At 36.8% G+C, this 15993-nt stretch overlaps 1 protein-coding gene across 1 annotated transcript in view; it reads right to left on the reverse strand.

The window, feature by feature from the left end:
- Positions 1-4402: 4402 nt before the first annotated feature.
- Positions 4403-15993, reverse strand: part of AKAIN1 (A-kinase anchor inhibitor 1) — a 20814-nt gene continuing 9223 nt past the window's right edge. Inside the window, exon 2 of the mRNA XM_035318563.1 lies at positions 4403-7821. Within this exon, the coding sequence (XP_035174454.1) occupies positions 7631-7821 (191 nt within the window). The 3' untranslated portion in view covers positions 4403-7630. The remainder of the gene's footprint in view (positions 7822-15993) is intronic.

Genomic DNA, 15993 nt, shown 5'->3' on the forward strand with positions numbered 1-15993 from the left:
AAAGTGATATAGAAAAAATCTGTAGGAAAAATCTGTAGGAAAAATGATTCCTCTGACCAGTCCTGTAGCTCTAGCACAATCCCAGAGTTTCGCCTGATGTTTTCAGGGGTCTTTGGTGTCCACTTGTGGCCTTTTTCCTGTCCCTTTCTTCCTTGGTGATCTTGTGAGATCATCCTACCTATACTTTGGTCAGGAAGGTCCTTCAGCTGTTGCTCTGATACAGAAGACTGGGAGGGGACATACTTTTTAGCTATGATCTTGCATTGCTAGAGAAAAAAAAAAAAAAAAAAAAAAAATCTCTGTTCTTCATTTTTTAATGGCCCTTGATACTATATATTCTTTTGTCTGCACTTTTGGAGTTTCAGTCCAAGATGGAATCAAAATGACAGCAGGAGAGACATAGTATGGTCTAATGCTCAAATGACAGTCACAAAACAAAAAGGAGTTGGCTGTTTCCTGTAAATGTCTGCAAACATACACTAAATCCTTAGGATGATGCATTGTTCCTCTAGAGACACATACATACTGAAAGAGGTAGAGTTTCTTTGCCCTTCTGCAGAGCATTTGGCATCTCCCTGAGTGATGACGTATTTGTTTTCACCAACAATCTGAAAATTCACGTGTGGAAATGTTTTTTTGCTTCTGTAGACATGGGTACTTGGGTGAAATGAACAGATCACAAAATAATAAGGAACAGGACGATTATGAGCAGAACTCATTTTTTTTGTCTGCTGTCAAGTCTCAGCAGTGGAGGGAACACAGTCATATGTGCGCCCTAATGAAATGTGACAGGCGTTTAGAGACCGAAGGCTGACATTTACTGACAGCATAGCCATCTGCACACTGAAAGCTGCTAGCATCCGGACATCATAATCTGTTAAGGACTGTTTATTATTGTACCTCCAAATTGCAGGTCACGCAGATCCTGGGGTTGTATGGCATCATCTCTGTGTGCAGCCCTGTTACCTCAGCTAGGACTGTAATTCTCAATCTCTCAATGTGCTCCCTAGCTGCGTGTTTAACTTTCCAAATAATCAAGACACTTGCATCCTAATAGGCTAAGATACAGATATTTGAAAGGGGACAGAAAGAAAGAAAGAAAAAAAAAATCAACAAAATAAGCTCACCAGCCTCCTAGCCTGCCAGCAGGCAAAATAGATGTTAACCTAATTCTTACCAAGGCAGATGGAGTTATATAATCTGATTTCTAAGAGTAAGGGTTTTCTCAAAGAAAGATTTAGCATATATAGTATATAGATGTTTTGACAGCTTCAGAGTTGTAACATGGCAGTAGTTACTACAAACCTATCTCTACACACAATGCAGGTACAGACAAAAATATTTAAAGAATGAAACGTGGTAAAGATAATTTTTTGTTTGTTTGTTTGTTTTTTTCCTATACCAAGGAACAATGTTACCTGAAATATGCTGGAAAACAGAGATATAAACAGGGACTAGGGGACTGAGCCAACATTTTATTCTAGGCTTTTTTTTTTTTTTTTTTTCAGAGCAAGGAAGAAGGTGGCCTTGAGAGACAATAGTACAGGTTAGCTGGAATAAATAAGAGCAGGGGAAAAAATCAATGGAGGTTAACTTAATCTTCAGTGTTTCCTTGCATTGCAAGGAACAGAAGAGGCTGAAGCCACATGTCAAGTTATGGAAGCAGGTGTTCTGATTTTAGCCTGGAAGAAAATGTATTATTTTTTTTTTTGGTCATATTAGGTACCCTGAAGAATGGTTCCAAATTCCAAACTTGCTTGCTTGCTAGAGTACTGTGTTTGCTTTCCTGCCTGGCAGTGAACAAGGAGCACTCAGGGGCTTTATTATTTTTTTTTCCTTGAAAAACAAACAAACAAAACACCACCACAGCACAACACAAGGAGACACTTGTTTAGCTGCTCCAGGTGGTGGAGGAACATTTCTGGCCAGGTAGAAGCACAGTGCTTTCTGCAAAGTTTTACTCCTTGGAGATTGGCTCTAGACATATTTCTGTTCCACCCAGCCAACTCCTCTGAGCACAGTGATGAGCAAGGTGCCACCTGACCTGGGCACTGATCTGTGAAGCCAGCTGTAGCAAACAGAGGGAAGAATTTGCACCTTCTGAGCTGAAATAGAGCTCTCAACTAGGTGGCATCCTACTGTCTCAAGTGATGAGGAAATATGGGAATTTGGAGCATCTTGTGCTTTCATACACTTATGAGAGGGGAAAATATTGTGGGGCTTATTTGTTTAAATTAGAGAGTTATTCAGGGATGTGCTGGGTCCTCTCAGGTACCCCTCCTTTTTTTTTTTTTTTTTTTTTTTTTTTTGGATCTGCTCATTTGACTTTTGTCTGGAGGTGAATACATAAAAATAAAGAAATGTATGAGGTCAAGAGAAGAGCTGCAAAAGCAGCTCAGCACTGAGAAGGCCACTTTGTTCCTTGTAGCTTTCAGTGATCTAAACTAAAAAAGTACAATGAGTCACCCTGTTCCTGCGTATAGATCCAGAAAACCTAATGCTCACTGATACAGTCTGTGGGAAATCTAAAGTCAAATAAACCTAGTCAACAGCCACAAGTCAGGGCAAACTGTGCCCTAGGAACAGTTTTTGCCTTGTAAGTATAAAAGATCACTGTTTTAAGGGTAATCCATCAGCAAGAGAATGTAAAGAAGCACTGGCTAACAGAGTTGTCCTTTTTGGAAATAAACACATACCGTGAGCTGTGGGAAAGGGTCAATATTTTACCAATGAGACAAGTAAGATTTATTATATTCACTTTCCTTGTTCTGGAAGCAGGTGGTTTTCATAGTCCATCATGATGAACTGATATCTTTTCAGAATGAGCTGTCCCAGGTGGAAAAAAATATTAAAAAAATGAGAGAGAGAAAACAAGTGTAAAGCATAGCAGCTATTCAATCCCAAGGGCAGATGTATCACTCTGCCAATGGATGCAATTCAAAATCTTCAGCAGACGCAAGGAAGTAGCATGTAAGTTTTCAGAGCAATGCAGTAATGTTCATTCCACCTCAGATCACAAAGTATGCGATTAGAGTCTTCACTAACTGTTGTTTATGAATGAGTTTCAACTCTGAAAGCACACATAGATCATTTTCCTTAAAGCTAATGGGAACATCTTACTTTGGTGTTTTATAATCAACGTAAGTGGGTTCCTCCTCTAGTCCATGAAGGATGAAAAAACAACTTCCTTTCCTCTAGGACATCATTTATTGACAGAGTTCAAACTAATCAAACCCAAACTTAAAGTGAACTATTATTTTAATGGTAAAACTAGGAAGCTCGTGTACAAAAACCAAGTAGTAGGCCACTGGAGGAAAAGCCATTGAAAAGACAAGTTGCTTATGTTAATTAAACAAAGAAAAATCTGCCTGGCAGACAAGAACAGCTCTGAAGCAAATTCCTTTAAAACACTCATCTATTTCTTGGTGTTTGTCAGATAACTCAGGCATAGCTAATACGTGTACTCATCCATCCCTTCTTAAGGATTAAGGAAGTTGTTGGTCAATTGACTAAATGTGGTGGACATGCATTTGTCTTTAAAAGCAGAAGCCCATACACATTGATGTCCTGCAGGTTTTGTGGGAGTAGCTACAGAAGTAGATGAAAGAGACCTTGCTTCTTCTCCCTTTGAAAGGCAGGATACAGTGCAACTTATTAGACCTCAGAAAATCCCTTTGTTCCAGAAAAACTGAAACAAGACAAAAGGTTTTGTCAGTGCTTATCTTATGGGGCCCCAAAGAGCCAGCCATGAGAAACCAATCCATTGGAAACCAGGCTACGTCACTACTGATGCTCACTCCGTAGTGAGTGTCTGGTGGCTGTGAGGAGAACATTATAAACAGCTCAGTTTTCCCCTTCACTCCCACATACTCTTTTAACAAACTGATCCAACAATTTCTTGCAAGAACCAATGGAGAGAAATTAGGCTATGCCAATATCCAGGTCTTCATAGATTTTTTATTTTTTTTCTCAGATCCAAGAAGGTAATCAAGAGAATAGACTAAATCCCATATTCTTTCAAAAATTTATTCTACTTCCCCTTATCTTTTTCCCCAAATTATTTTAAACTTTTTCATATAAGCCTTTTGTAATGACACATTAACATCTGCATTTGGCATTAGCACACATGTAAAGGACAACTGCAGCATATTTCAGTGTAGTCATATCAAGAATATCTACATTGCTAATTTTATAATCTTCTTATTGTAGACACACTACATTATGTGATGTTTAAAAACATGGCCAAAAAATCAGACATGATACCAGTCTACTTTAATTAAGATTTTTAGATGCATCGTTTGCTATTGAATAGGTATTCAAGAGTTTCCAGCTTTTAACTATAATGTTATCACACAATGCTATTATTTATCTGAAAAGATAAAATGAAGATGTCATTTTCCAAGTTAATTTTTTTTTTCCCTTCACATTTTAGAGCAGGAATTTCCAGTGTTACTACCCAGAGCTGACAAATTTATGAGCAGAGACAGTTAGTAATCTCTTAAAATGTCCTGCTGTGCCCATATGAATTTCCATTTAGGTGTTGCTGCTTTATGGACAGTGTCTGATTACATTACAAAGAACAGTCCAAGTACAGTAATAAAATTTTGATAATCAACCTAAATGAAAATATGGCAAACACAGTGCAAGATAGCCACAGACACCTGATTCTACTTCATGAAAAGAGATGCAAGAGTTGTAATTTCACATTTGTGTATCTTTCTACTTACAACTGACAAGTGCTAAAATGTGAATTTATTTTAAATACGTTTAGATACCATTTTGATTGTCTCACACTTTTAAGATATGAATTATTGTAGTGAATAATGTTCTCAGTACTCATGAACAGCCTCATGAACATACTACTTGCTTCATAAAAAAAAATATAGTGAATCTGAAAATTCCTTCCTTTCTTTTGTTAAGAGAAACAAGAGACATGTAAGACATTAAAGTTTCTTTATTTGTAATCGGACTTGCATCACATCTGTAATAATTTTTAGTCTGTATTTTTGCCAGAAAATATAATCTGTCAGTGAAGATACCAAAAATACCCGCTTTCACCATTTAGTGAGCATAAGTCAAGGGTTAAGTTTTCTTTTGTGCAGTTCTCTCACATGCAGTACAGATCTCAACTACATATACTGGATGCAAGTGGTGTGCAGAACATCCTTTGCCAATAGGCGATACTAAATGCATGCCTTAATTTAGGGATATATGCTACAGATAGAAGATGCATTATTTGGGTCTCAGGGAAAACTACACTATTTGTGCAAGGGTATTTTTTTTTTCCTTGATAGGAGACCATAGTAAACTTCCTCAAGGCTCTGCAGCACTTCTCTCTCCAAGATTAGAGTTCTAACAGCACTGAAATGTTATGCATGATGTACTGGTTGGGTAACATGGTGTCTAAAAAGACTAAAACAGTAAAGGGGTATTGGAAAATAGCATAGGAAGTGTGGAATAGGCTTATATGTAGCAGTGGCAAAAGCCTGGATTCAGTGGCTTTTGAAGTTCCTCTTTTTCTAACATGATGATTTAAGGAAAATATATGGACGTGCAAACTAATTTCCAGAATACTGTCAGATTACTAAAAACATAGTTACCAGGAATACATAAAGAGATTTGCATTGCAAATTTCTGAGGGAAAAAAAAAAAAAAAAAAGTAGAACAAGTAGAACAAAATGGTGATTTTGCTTTCCTTCCTTTCCATATCATTCTAGGTGAGTCTTTGGCAAAAATTATTTTACACCAGTCTCTCCAACAGACTTGCTTTTCCTCATCCACTGGGCTTGCCTGCTTATCAGCCTCAGAGCTGAAGTTTCCTTAGGATATCAGAAAGCAAAGATGCAGTGAGTGGTTAGAAAAGAGTTATCACACAGGTGAAGGCCAGTTGATGAAAAAGTTGATGGTAAAAAATGACTATTATGACAAACATGCACATGCCCCAAGACCCAGATATTTCCACATGTCAAAGCTTTTTTGGCTGGGAAAATTCACTCAGAATCTATAGAAGTGAACTGTGTACTTGCAGTCCAATTCAGTTTTCGTTATTAGAGGATTTAGAACAACTTTAATAATGTTGAATTTTTCTTTGCATTTTTAAGTGAAAGAAGATTGAGCTAGATCATTATCTGGTATGAGTCAGTGCTGGAAAAAAAAAAAAAAAAAAAAGGAATCAAGCAGAGCTCGGAGGCTTAATAATATAGTATGTGGCTATTCATGACTAAGCCCTTGGCCATCAGAAAGAATCCCAAAACTGTTTAACACAAGCAGTTGGACACACTAAGTAATAGCCAATTACTTAAACCAATAAGTCTCTTTGAGAATCATCTTGCTGAATAGAAAAGCAATTATGAATGTTTGTATCATTCTTTGCAGATCCTGTGCATCTGTTTCTCCATATTTCTAGGTATATTACCACAAGAATTTGGATACAGCACAGCTACAAACCTTTTCTAAAATGAAATATATTGTTACTCATTTCAGATGTGTAATAGTGCAATCATCATTACAGTAAGGGAGCATAAAAGTGAAAGCTATGTATGTTTAATATGTATTTTCAGAAATATCATGGATTTCTTCAGCTATATAGAGTAGTTTAAGGGTAAGTTCTGTATTACCAGCTTAACGCAGTGCTACTTAAGGTCAATCCATGTGACAATTGCAAATATCTGAAGTCACTTTATGCCCAGCAGGTGAGAAATATCTATCATGACAAAATTCAGACACAGTATATTTCTGTCCTTCAATATATTAATAAATTCAAAAACCTTTTTTAAAGCCACTCCAGTAGTCATTGTCTGTAAATCAAGCCACAGCAAACTTTCAAAACTGAAGAAGGAGCTAGTGATCTCCATGTCATTATATCAGTTTCTCTTCTTTCATTATCAAGAAAATTAAAAGCAGTAGTCGAGGCACAAGTGATTTTTATGCAGAAGTTCAGAAGTATTTCAAATAAGTAGACCAAAACTTCAGTACTTATTTTAACTTCTTTAAAAGAAAAAGACATAGATCACAGATCTATGATCACAGTCATAGATCATAGTCACTGCAAAGTTGCACTGGATTGCTTTTCTTTCCAGGATGAAAAAAAAAAAGTTGGTTCGTGGAACTTACCAAATCGACTTTATACTGCCATTTCACATAGTCCATGGTTAATAATAATAAAAAAAAATAAAAATAAAAATAAAAAATGACAGTCATGTTTCAAGGCAGCCTGAAAGCTACTACACTCAATAATAAACTATTTCTTCAGTGAAGACAGCTTCAGTGAACCCAATAACTCCGAAAAGAATCTGGCCAGCTGACCTGGCAGCAACACTGCGTGAAGAACTTATATGAAAGTGTGCTGACAACAAGCTTTCAAAAATAAGTCCATACCATAAGAGCTTGTGCTTGAAACTACTTTAATAGCTAAGATTATTGTTTCTGTTAAGAGGCACTGCATAAATATGGAGTTAGTCATCTAATGCACTTAATATTTCTCAGCCGAGGACTATTGCAGCTTTACTCTATGTCTAGGTGTGGATTATACTTTGGTTTGTTTTACAACAGTAACATTGCATTAGCAATACAGCTGATACTAAAGAGAAGGCTGAAAACACTGAAGGATCAAAATAAACAAGCTGCTCCTTTACTTCTTTTCATGCTTCTTGGTTAATTTCCCTCTTTCTAGCTGGAGGCTCATACTGCTGTTTGTTCGCTTCTCCTTTTGTTGGCTTTCCTGAGAAACTTGCTGCACTGCTTGGAGGATAGCGGTCTGCACAATCTGCTTGCTGGCATTCTGCAGCTTAACTTCGTCTTGCTCTGGACCTGGTTTCTCACCTGCAAGAACCAAACAACAAACAGACAAAGTAAATCAAGCACTTATGACCACTCTGTGAACACATGAAGGATAGAAAAAGAGAAGGAAAAAGAAAAACAAAAACAAAAAAAGAGAGAGAGAGAGAGAGAGAGAGAAGGGTGGAAGGGTGCTTGGGAACAGTTTATGACATAGGAAACCTGCTAATACAGAAGATGACATAGTAGGTTGGAAAGTTTCTACTGCATGTTCAGCACTACTGGACTTAATGAAGGGGCAGAATTTGAGTCATAGAGCTCAACCACCCAGTTCCCCACCCTAGGAACAGCTGTGATTTCACAGTTGAAACAAGTACAGCTCTATTTTGCATCATCAGAGGGAAAGAGTTTTGTTGCTGTTGTTGCCTTTTTTTATTTTTTTATTTTCTCATCCAGCTCTGAATCACATCCTTTTTGACTTCAGCTGTACTGCATAGGGAATTTGACTTCATTTTACAGATCTGATATGTCTTCCTTTATCCATAAAAAGAGAAGGTTTTCTATGAAAATTTCTATTTACTTTTACTTAAACTTAAAAGCCCTCACCCTAAAATTCCAATTGGTGAGAGAACAGAAAAAAAAATGAAAAAAAAAAAATGAAAAAACAAACAATCAACAGAAACTTAACAAATATACCTTTCTTATGTTATATTGTTTTTTGTTTTTCCACAATGCTAAAATCTGGAGAAAAACAAAGTAACGTAGTGTGACAGATGATATACAGTAATGAAGAGAAGTAGATTATGACAAGAGGTTTCTCTTTTGGAATTATTTTGACTCCTAGCAGCAATGATAATTATGAGGGACAATAAAGAATGTAAAAAATAATAAGTCTGAATTAAAGTGAGGTACACCCTCTGAAAAGCTGTATTTAGGAAAAGGTACGCTTGATAATTTAAATGCTTAGAGTAGGTGCTTATTTGCATCACTAGATTTGATTTAAAGGTTTTTCAGATATTAATCTTAATTCTTTCTTAATCAACTGTACTGTACTCAATTATTTCATGAGGTGGGATCTGTATTTTACTGTCTGTTTTGAAGATATATATTAGAAACTCTATTCTGAGAGGAGTAAAACAGAGTGAACTGAAAGTCAGATGCTCTTATGAGAAGTCCACATTTGGAGCTGTGATACATTCCTGATGTTCCTTAAGAAATATTTGGAAGAAAATTTAAGATAGAATCAAAAAGGAAAGTAAAATCACCTGATTATCTTACAGAAGACGCTATAAAGACCTGTGAGCCCAAACCAACCATTAGCAAACCTTATTATCTGAGAAAGAAATAATTCTCAGTATCTCCAACGTCTCTTTTAAATTATTTTAAAAATATACTTCTTTCTATCAATTATGCACATATTATACAAGTTCTGGCTAAAAGTAAAATGCAAATGTGTTTTATTTCTGTTGAAACGAAATACATGAAGAAAAACCCATAACTGTACTTAGATGACTAACTCTGGTAATAGTTCAGAGGTTAAGAACATAAAAACTTAGAAAACACATTTTAATTTGGAAATACTGACTGTCCTGGGTCTGGCTGGGATGTTACCTTTCCCTGCAGCAGCCCACACAGTGCTGTGCTCTTCACTTGTAGCTAGAACAGCAGTGGTATCACACCAGGGTTGTGTCTGCTGCTGAGCAATGCTGGCACAGCATCAGGACTTTCTCTAACTCATCTAGGGGGTGGGCAAAAAAGTGAGAAAGAAACATCAGCAGGGCAGCTGACCTAAACCAACCAAAGGGATATTCCATACCATACAATGTCACACTCAGCAATAAAAGGTGGAAAAAGGAAGAAGAAGGGAGGAGTGGTCTCTCGTTGCGAAAATGTCTGTCCTCCTCCCAAACACTGGCTACGTGTGTTGAGGCCCTGCTTCAAGGATGTGGTCAAGCATCGCTCATTTGTGGGAAGTAGAGAGTAATTTCTTTCCTCTGCACTTCCACATAGCCTTTACTTGTTTTGTTATTCCCTTTCCCCCTCCCTCTTCCCCTTTCCCTTTTTTCCCTTTAGTTGAATTGTTTAGTAATAATATTTCCTTTTTTTTTTTTTTTTTCTCTTAAATTATCCTTATCTCAATCCATGAGTTGTTCTTTCCTTTACTTCTTCCCCTCCTCATCTGAGAGGGGGAGTGAGAGCGGTTGTGGTGTTCAGCTGCCTAGCACGGTAAAACCACCACACTGACTGAATGGAATTGAATTCTTGGCTCAGTCAGCTTTCCTGATTCACTTTGTTCCACCCATCAGAACTTGAAACAGTGTTATTTGGATACAGTTCAGTTATTTAACAGCAATGTATAGATATTCCTTTTAAAATCAAATATTAACTCACATTTTTATTACAGAACAAATTAGTCTTCTTGCTGGGTTGAAAAATATCAGCCAACTCAGCTGGTGTCCAGAAGATAATATATTAGCAACAGTATGAATAAACATGAAATTCTAAATACCTGTGAAATTGTAAATACAAGTGAGTATGTTGCAATTGGTTATGAGGCAATACGAAATGTGAGAAATTTGTCAACACCCATTACCATAAAAAATCTGATTTTTTTTGTTAAAATCATACTGTTGTTAAGTGTGTAGCTGTTGAAAATTACCAGATTTTCTTTATTTGGGGGTTCTTCATGATTTATTTTGTTCCTGCTACTTAATCTACAAATTCTGGTTTTTGTTTTGTTTTGTTGCATTTTATTTATTTATTTATTTTTACATTAGGAAGATTACTTGAGTTTTTCAGTTGTTTGTCATGGAGCAAAACCTGCCTGTAAGTACTACTCAGCTAAGTGAGACCTTGATTATGTCTACTTGTTAGATTATTCTGGTTTGTGCTAGGAAAACAAACCAAGCAGAGAGAACCCAAAATATCTGATCTACTTCTGCCTTAATTTTGATGGCTTAATAAAGCAGCATAAGCACTTAACAATTTTACAGCCATACAACATATATAGCTTTGGCTATGAAGAAAGGTAAAGATGTTGGCCTGAGGTGATGTAAGCAATAGGGCCATAGGCAGCTTGTGCTGACCATCCAAACTAGAAAGCAACAATCAGTGAAAATAAGGTTATAAGAAAAGACTCAGGAAACTACAGACCTGTTAGTCTAGCCTCAGTAGTTGGAAAAATTATTGTGAAAGGCATTTAAAAACAAAGCTACTATCAGGCATAGTCAACATGTTCACATAGGGAAAGTCCTACCTTGGTAATTTGATCTATAATAAGGTCATCCACTTAGTGAATGAAGGGAAGGTTGTGGATGTAATCTTTCTGGATTTCAGTAAATCCTTTGATCCTGTTCCTCACTGCATCTTTCTGGAAAAACTGTCCAGCTCTGACATGAAAAGGTATACACTATACTGTGATGAACTGGCTGAATAACAGAGCTCAAAGGGTTGTAGTGAATGGGGCTACATCTGTCTGGTGGCCAGTCACTGGTGATGTTTCCCAGGGCTCAAGTCTAGGGCTAGTCCTGTTCAACATTTTTATCAATAATCTGGATGCAGGAGTAAAGTGCATCCTCAGCAAGTTTGCTGATGACACTAAACTGGGAGGTGCTGTTGACTCATTAGAGGGATGAGAGGCTATGCAGAGGGAACTAGATAGACTGGAGAACTGGGCAATCATAAATGGCATGAAGTTCAACAAAGGAAAATGCCGAGTTCTGTACCTGAGATGGATTAATGCTGTACACAGGTACAGACTGTAAGACAAGCATCTGGGGAGCATGTCAACAGAAAGGAACCTGAGGGTGCTTGTGGCACCAGGCTCAAGCTTTCAGTCAGTGACATCTTCAGGCTGAAGAGAGTCAAAATTTACTATACTTTAACTTTTATTTTCAAAGTATCACAGCCATGGGGTACTTCCAAAAGGAAAACCTTCCACTCCATTTGTGAAAGTGAGTTATTTTGTTATTTTGCCTTAACTATTGGTTAAAGAGTCTTTTGCATTCCATTATGTCCTAAAAATCTGAGGTTTTCTAAGTTGCTAAAAAAGAACTCTGCTTCAAGAAGGGTATCTCCCTCACTTTTCCCTTTTCTCCCTCTTTAGATAACCCATGGCATCATAAAGTCTGAAAATAGGAAAATGTAGCAGTCATTCACCTGACAAGCGTATGTTTGGTTGCCTTCTTTTTTTCCAGCAGGTGGAGGGAAGTGATCATTCCCCTCTATCCAGTGCTGGTGAGGCCAGCTCTGGGGTACTGTATCCACTTCTGGGCTCCCCAGCATAGGAAAGATCTCGGAGGTCTCTTCCAACCTAGATGATTCTGTGGTTCTGTGCTTCTGAAGACATGGAGCTATTGGAAAGAGTCCAACAAAAGGTCAAAGAGATGATGAAGTTCCTGGAGCACCTCTCCTATGAGGAGAGGCTGAGAGAGCTGGCAGTGTTCAGCCTGGGGAAGAGAAGGCTCCAGGGGGATCCTATCAATATATACCTGAAGGGAAGGTGCAACAAAGACAGAGACAGGCTGTTGCCAGTGGTGCCCAGTGCCAGGACAAGGGGCACTGGGCACGAAATGAAACACCAGATATTCTCTCTGAACATCAGGCAACACTTCAGTGCTGTGCAGGTAACCAAGCATGGGCACAGGTTGCCCAGAGCGGCTGTGGAGTTTTCTGCTTGGAGATCTTCAAAAGTTGCCTGGATATGGTCTTGGGCAATCAGCTCTGGGTGGTCCTGTCTGAGGCAGGGGCTTGGACCAGATGAACTCCAGAGGTCCCTTCCAACCTCAATCATTCTGTGATTTTGTGACTCTAGCTGGCAGGGCTGCCATAAAACACAACTTTTCCATTTCCTGAAGGAGTACACAGCAGTGTCTAGAAGGGTATCATGATCACCTCCTCTTCTTCCAACTATTAATTTCACAGAAAGCAGTCAGCACAAAGCTGTTTTCTGAGAAGCTCATTTCTTTGTTGATATTCTGCTCCTACTCTGAACAAGAAGAGAAGGATTGGCTAAGAAAAGCAGAGATGACTCATGCAAGGATCCCAAAGGGACTGAGCTGGAAGATATCTATCAAACTGCTCCACCTTACTGAGACTGTTGTGGACGTGAACAAAGGCAGAATTCTGAGTGCCTATGGAATTAATCAGGCATTTTAAAGACCACATACTTTACATTGGGTAAACACAGGCATCTCCACTGTTACCTAAGCATTTGGTGTTTAGCTAATCAAACCAAGAATGACTAGGGTGATAAGATACAACTAATTTTTATTTATGGTTTTTGTTTGTTTGTTTGTTTTGAAGAATAACTTTACATTTAATAAAAATTCTATGACAAATGTTCTGTTGAAGTACTTGCTGGTAAAAACTTGCAGGACAGTATAAACAACATTCTCCCAGTAAGTTATCCTTGTCTTATAGCTACTTTTTTCCTCTTGATGTCAGAAAATCTTCTACTTATTCTCTGCCTTTAAATGCTCAATTCAGTTATACAGGAACCCACTACACCAATTCTGTAAACAGAGAACTGAAAACTCCAGGCTCAATAATGCTTAGTACTTGAAGACAAGGTAGCAATTTTATCAGTAAGAAGTGACAAAGTCTCTTTAGTGTGTTTATATCTCTTTGCCTTTCACTTTGTGAATTTTATGCCAACTGACATAGCAAATTAAAAGCAATTTCCAAACTCCAGCTTGGTTCTGCAACCTAAGATACAGTTTAAGAAATTCACAAAACCTCAAAGTCTTGTACTGCCTTCAGGAATCAGTCACATATTCCTGTTTCATCTAGTTTATTAGTACCTTGAAATTTCATGAAGGCAAAATAAAATAAAATAAAAATGCTAACAGTTTGGAAAAAGAATAAAAACATTTAAAGTAGGTTCCAAATTTTCCTTTGAATTTCTAGAAGTAATAGTAGTTTTAGCCCAAGAATATCTTGTGTGGGAGATCTTATATTATCTTAAATTTCTGGACTATGGAATATGCCTAAAAAAGTATACATGGAAATCTATAACTACAGAGAAAGAACATTTAGCACAGATTAAGTCTTGAACAAGAACTTCAGTCTGGTTGCACATAGACCCCCTTCTCATTTACACACTTCACTTTCTTAAGAGCAGGATGAGTCACTTCCTTTCCAGTCTGCAATCAAATCAGTCTCCTGTGCTTTCTGTTATCCCGTGTCTTTTCCCTTTCAGCTTGCTACTTGTTTTATTTATTAAGGCTAATAAACACTCCTACCCAATAATACTCAGCAGCAGGTCATTTGTTTGAATCAGCAGTTCATTAAGTTCTCTACCATACCTTCTCACAGTATTGTTGGGGATACTATCATGAAGCTAAGTTACCACAGGCATGACCTTGCTCTCACAAATATGCAAGCCCATCTGAAATCCAATGATGCTAGCAACAAATGATGGGGATCGAGACAGCTTTCAGTTGGTGAATAGTCATTAATTTAGAAGGAAACAGAAGCAGTGTTTCTCACATGGAAAGAGGGCAGGAACAAAATGATGAATAAGCTTTGATAGGAAAGAACTTCAGCTTCTTGGAGAACATGGACTAGAAATAATTCATCCGATACTTTTTAAGAAGACATTAGTCACACATGAAATGTGTAAATGAACATCCAACCTCTGTTACCTCAGCAAATTTCTACTGCCCCTCAATAATCCCTTTTCCTTCTTCAGCAAGCTTACTGCATTTCCCAGGAGAAAAATAATGCCTTTAATTTCAATTCTGCTTTCCTCAAAGCATGCGGTCTTTATGAAGTTCATTATGTCTTCCTGCAGGTTAGGTCTCATTTGGTCTTGAGACACAGCACAAACACTGCATTTGAAAACAACTGCTTAACTCATATGTCAGGTTCCATGAATCCCAAGGGCCATGCATCATAGGTTCATAGGTTAAAAGTTTAGATTTTGCTCCACAGGAATGACAAATGCAGTTTAATTCCAGCAAGTGAATTCCTCTAAAGCTGTTCTTCTGGGGAAGGGGAAAAAAGGTTTTTTTTTTGTTTTTTTTTTTTTTTTTATCAGCAAAAATAAATATATTACCCAAAATATATTCCCACTAGCTACAATTTAAATTTATCCAAAATTTCTGAAGGAGGAAGAGTCACCAATCAAATATTCTTTCTCGATTTTTACATGAGATTATGCAGGTACATCCCTTAACCAGAAACTTTATTGCTTGTTTTATGAATATATTGCTTTGGTTTGGAATAGTTAACCATTATACTATTTTCTGCAGCATTATAACATTAGAATTAACTTATTTTCCATGATTAATAAAAATAAATAACAATATAATGAAATATTTCTTTTTGATATGTCTGTTTCAGTTCTATTGAAAATTGCTACTGTAAATTTTATAAGCAAACTGTCAGTATTGGTGACATTTTAAATTGGAATCAATATATAGGTAAGCAAGATTGTGATGATGAGGCTTCATCATGAAGTCTAGTATATACTTATGGGAAAAGTTGCAGTATATTCATTAATTTGTGTTTATAAACTATAGTTCTTTCAAAAAAATTCAAGTACCTGACAAGTTTGCCATGACATAATTGAATGTATATGTGGTAATAGTTAACAGTAACATTCTTTACTTCAATATTAATATTCTTCTACTACATGAAACAAAGTCAGTTCTTTAACATCCTTAACCTCCCATTTGCATTAAGCTGTGACATATCTCTCCATCTTTCCAGTCACAGCATGGAAATCCAGATAAGTATCTTCTGTGGAACATTTTGTAACCTGTGAATCAAAATGGTTAAAAATCTCCTTCTTTGAGTTACTTTGTAGGTTGATGCTAGGATTTCAGCACTGCAAGCCTAATTTGAAGAAGAGATACAAAAGATGAGGCTGCACATCATCCATAACCAGAAAATGTTGATGAGTCATGTTAATTACATCCATAATGAATGAACATGGCAGCCAGCCAGGGCTTTACGCTCTCAAACACGTATAAAAAATAATAAAATAAAATAAAATAAAATAAAATAAAATAAAATAAAATAAAATAAAATAAAATAAAATAAAATGAATAAAATAAAACTTTATGCATGAGTGTCACTAAGCTATTTGCAGGATTAGAGACAATTTTTAATGACATCAATAACAATGAAAGTTCAGAAATCTCATGAAAATGTTCTAGAATAAACCTTTAAATTAAGAGAAGAGAAGAAGAAGAGAAGGAGAGGAGAGGAGAG

The sequence above is a fragment of the Oxyura jamaicensis genome, chromosome 2 (genome assembly GCF_011077185.1).
Source record: "Oxyura jamaicensis isolate SHBP4307 breed ruddy duck chromosome 2, BPBGC_Ojam_1.0, whole genome shotgun sequence".
NCBI classification, from domain to species: Eukaryota; Metazoa; Chordata; class Aves; order Anseriformes; family Anatidae; genus Oxyura; species Oxyura jamaicensis.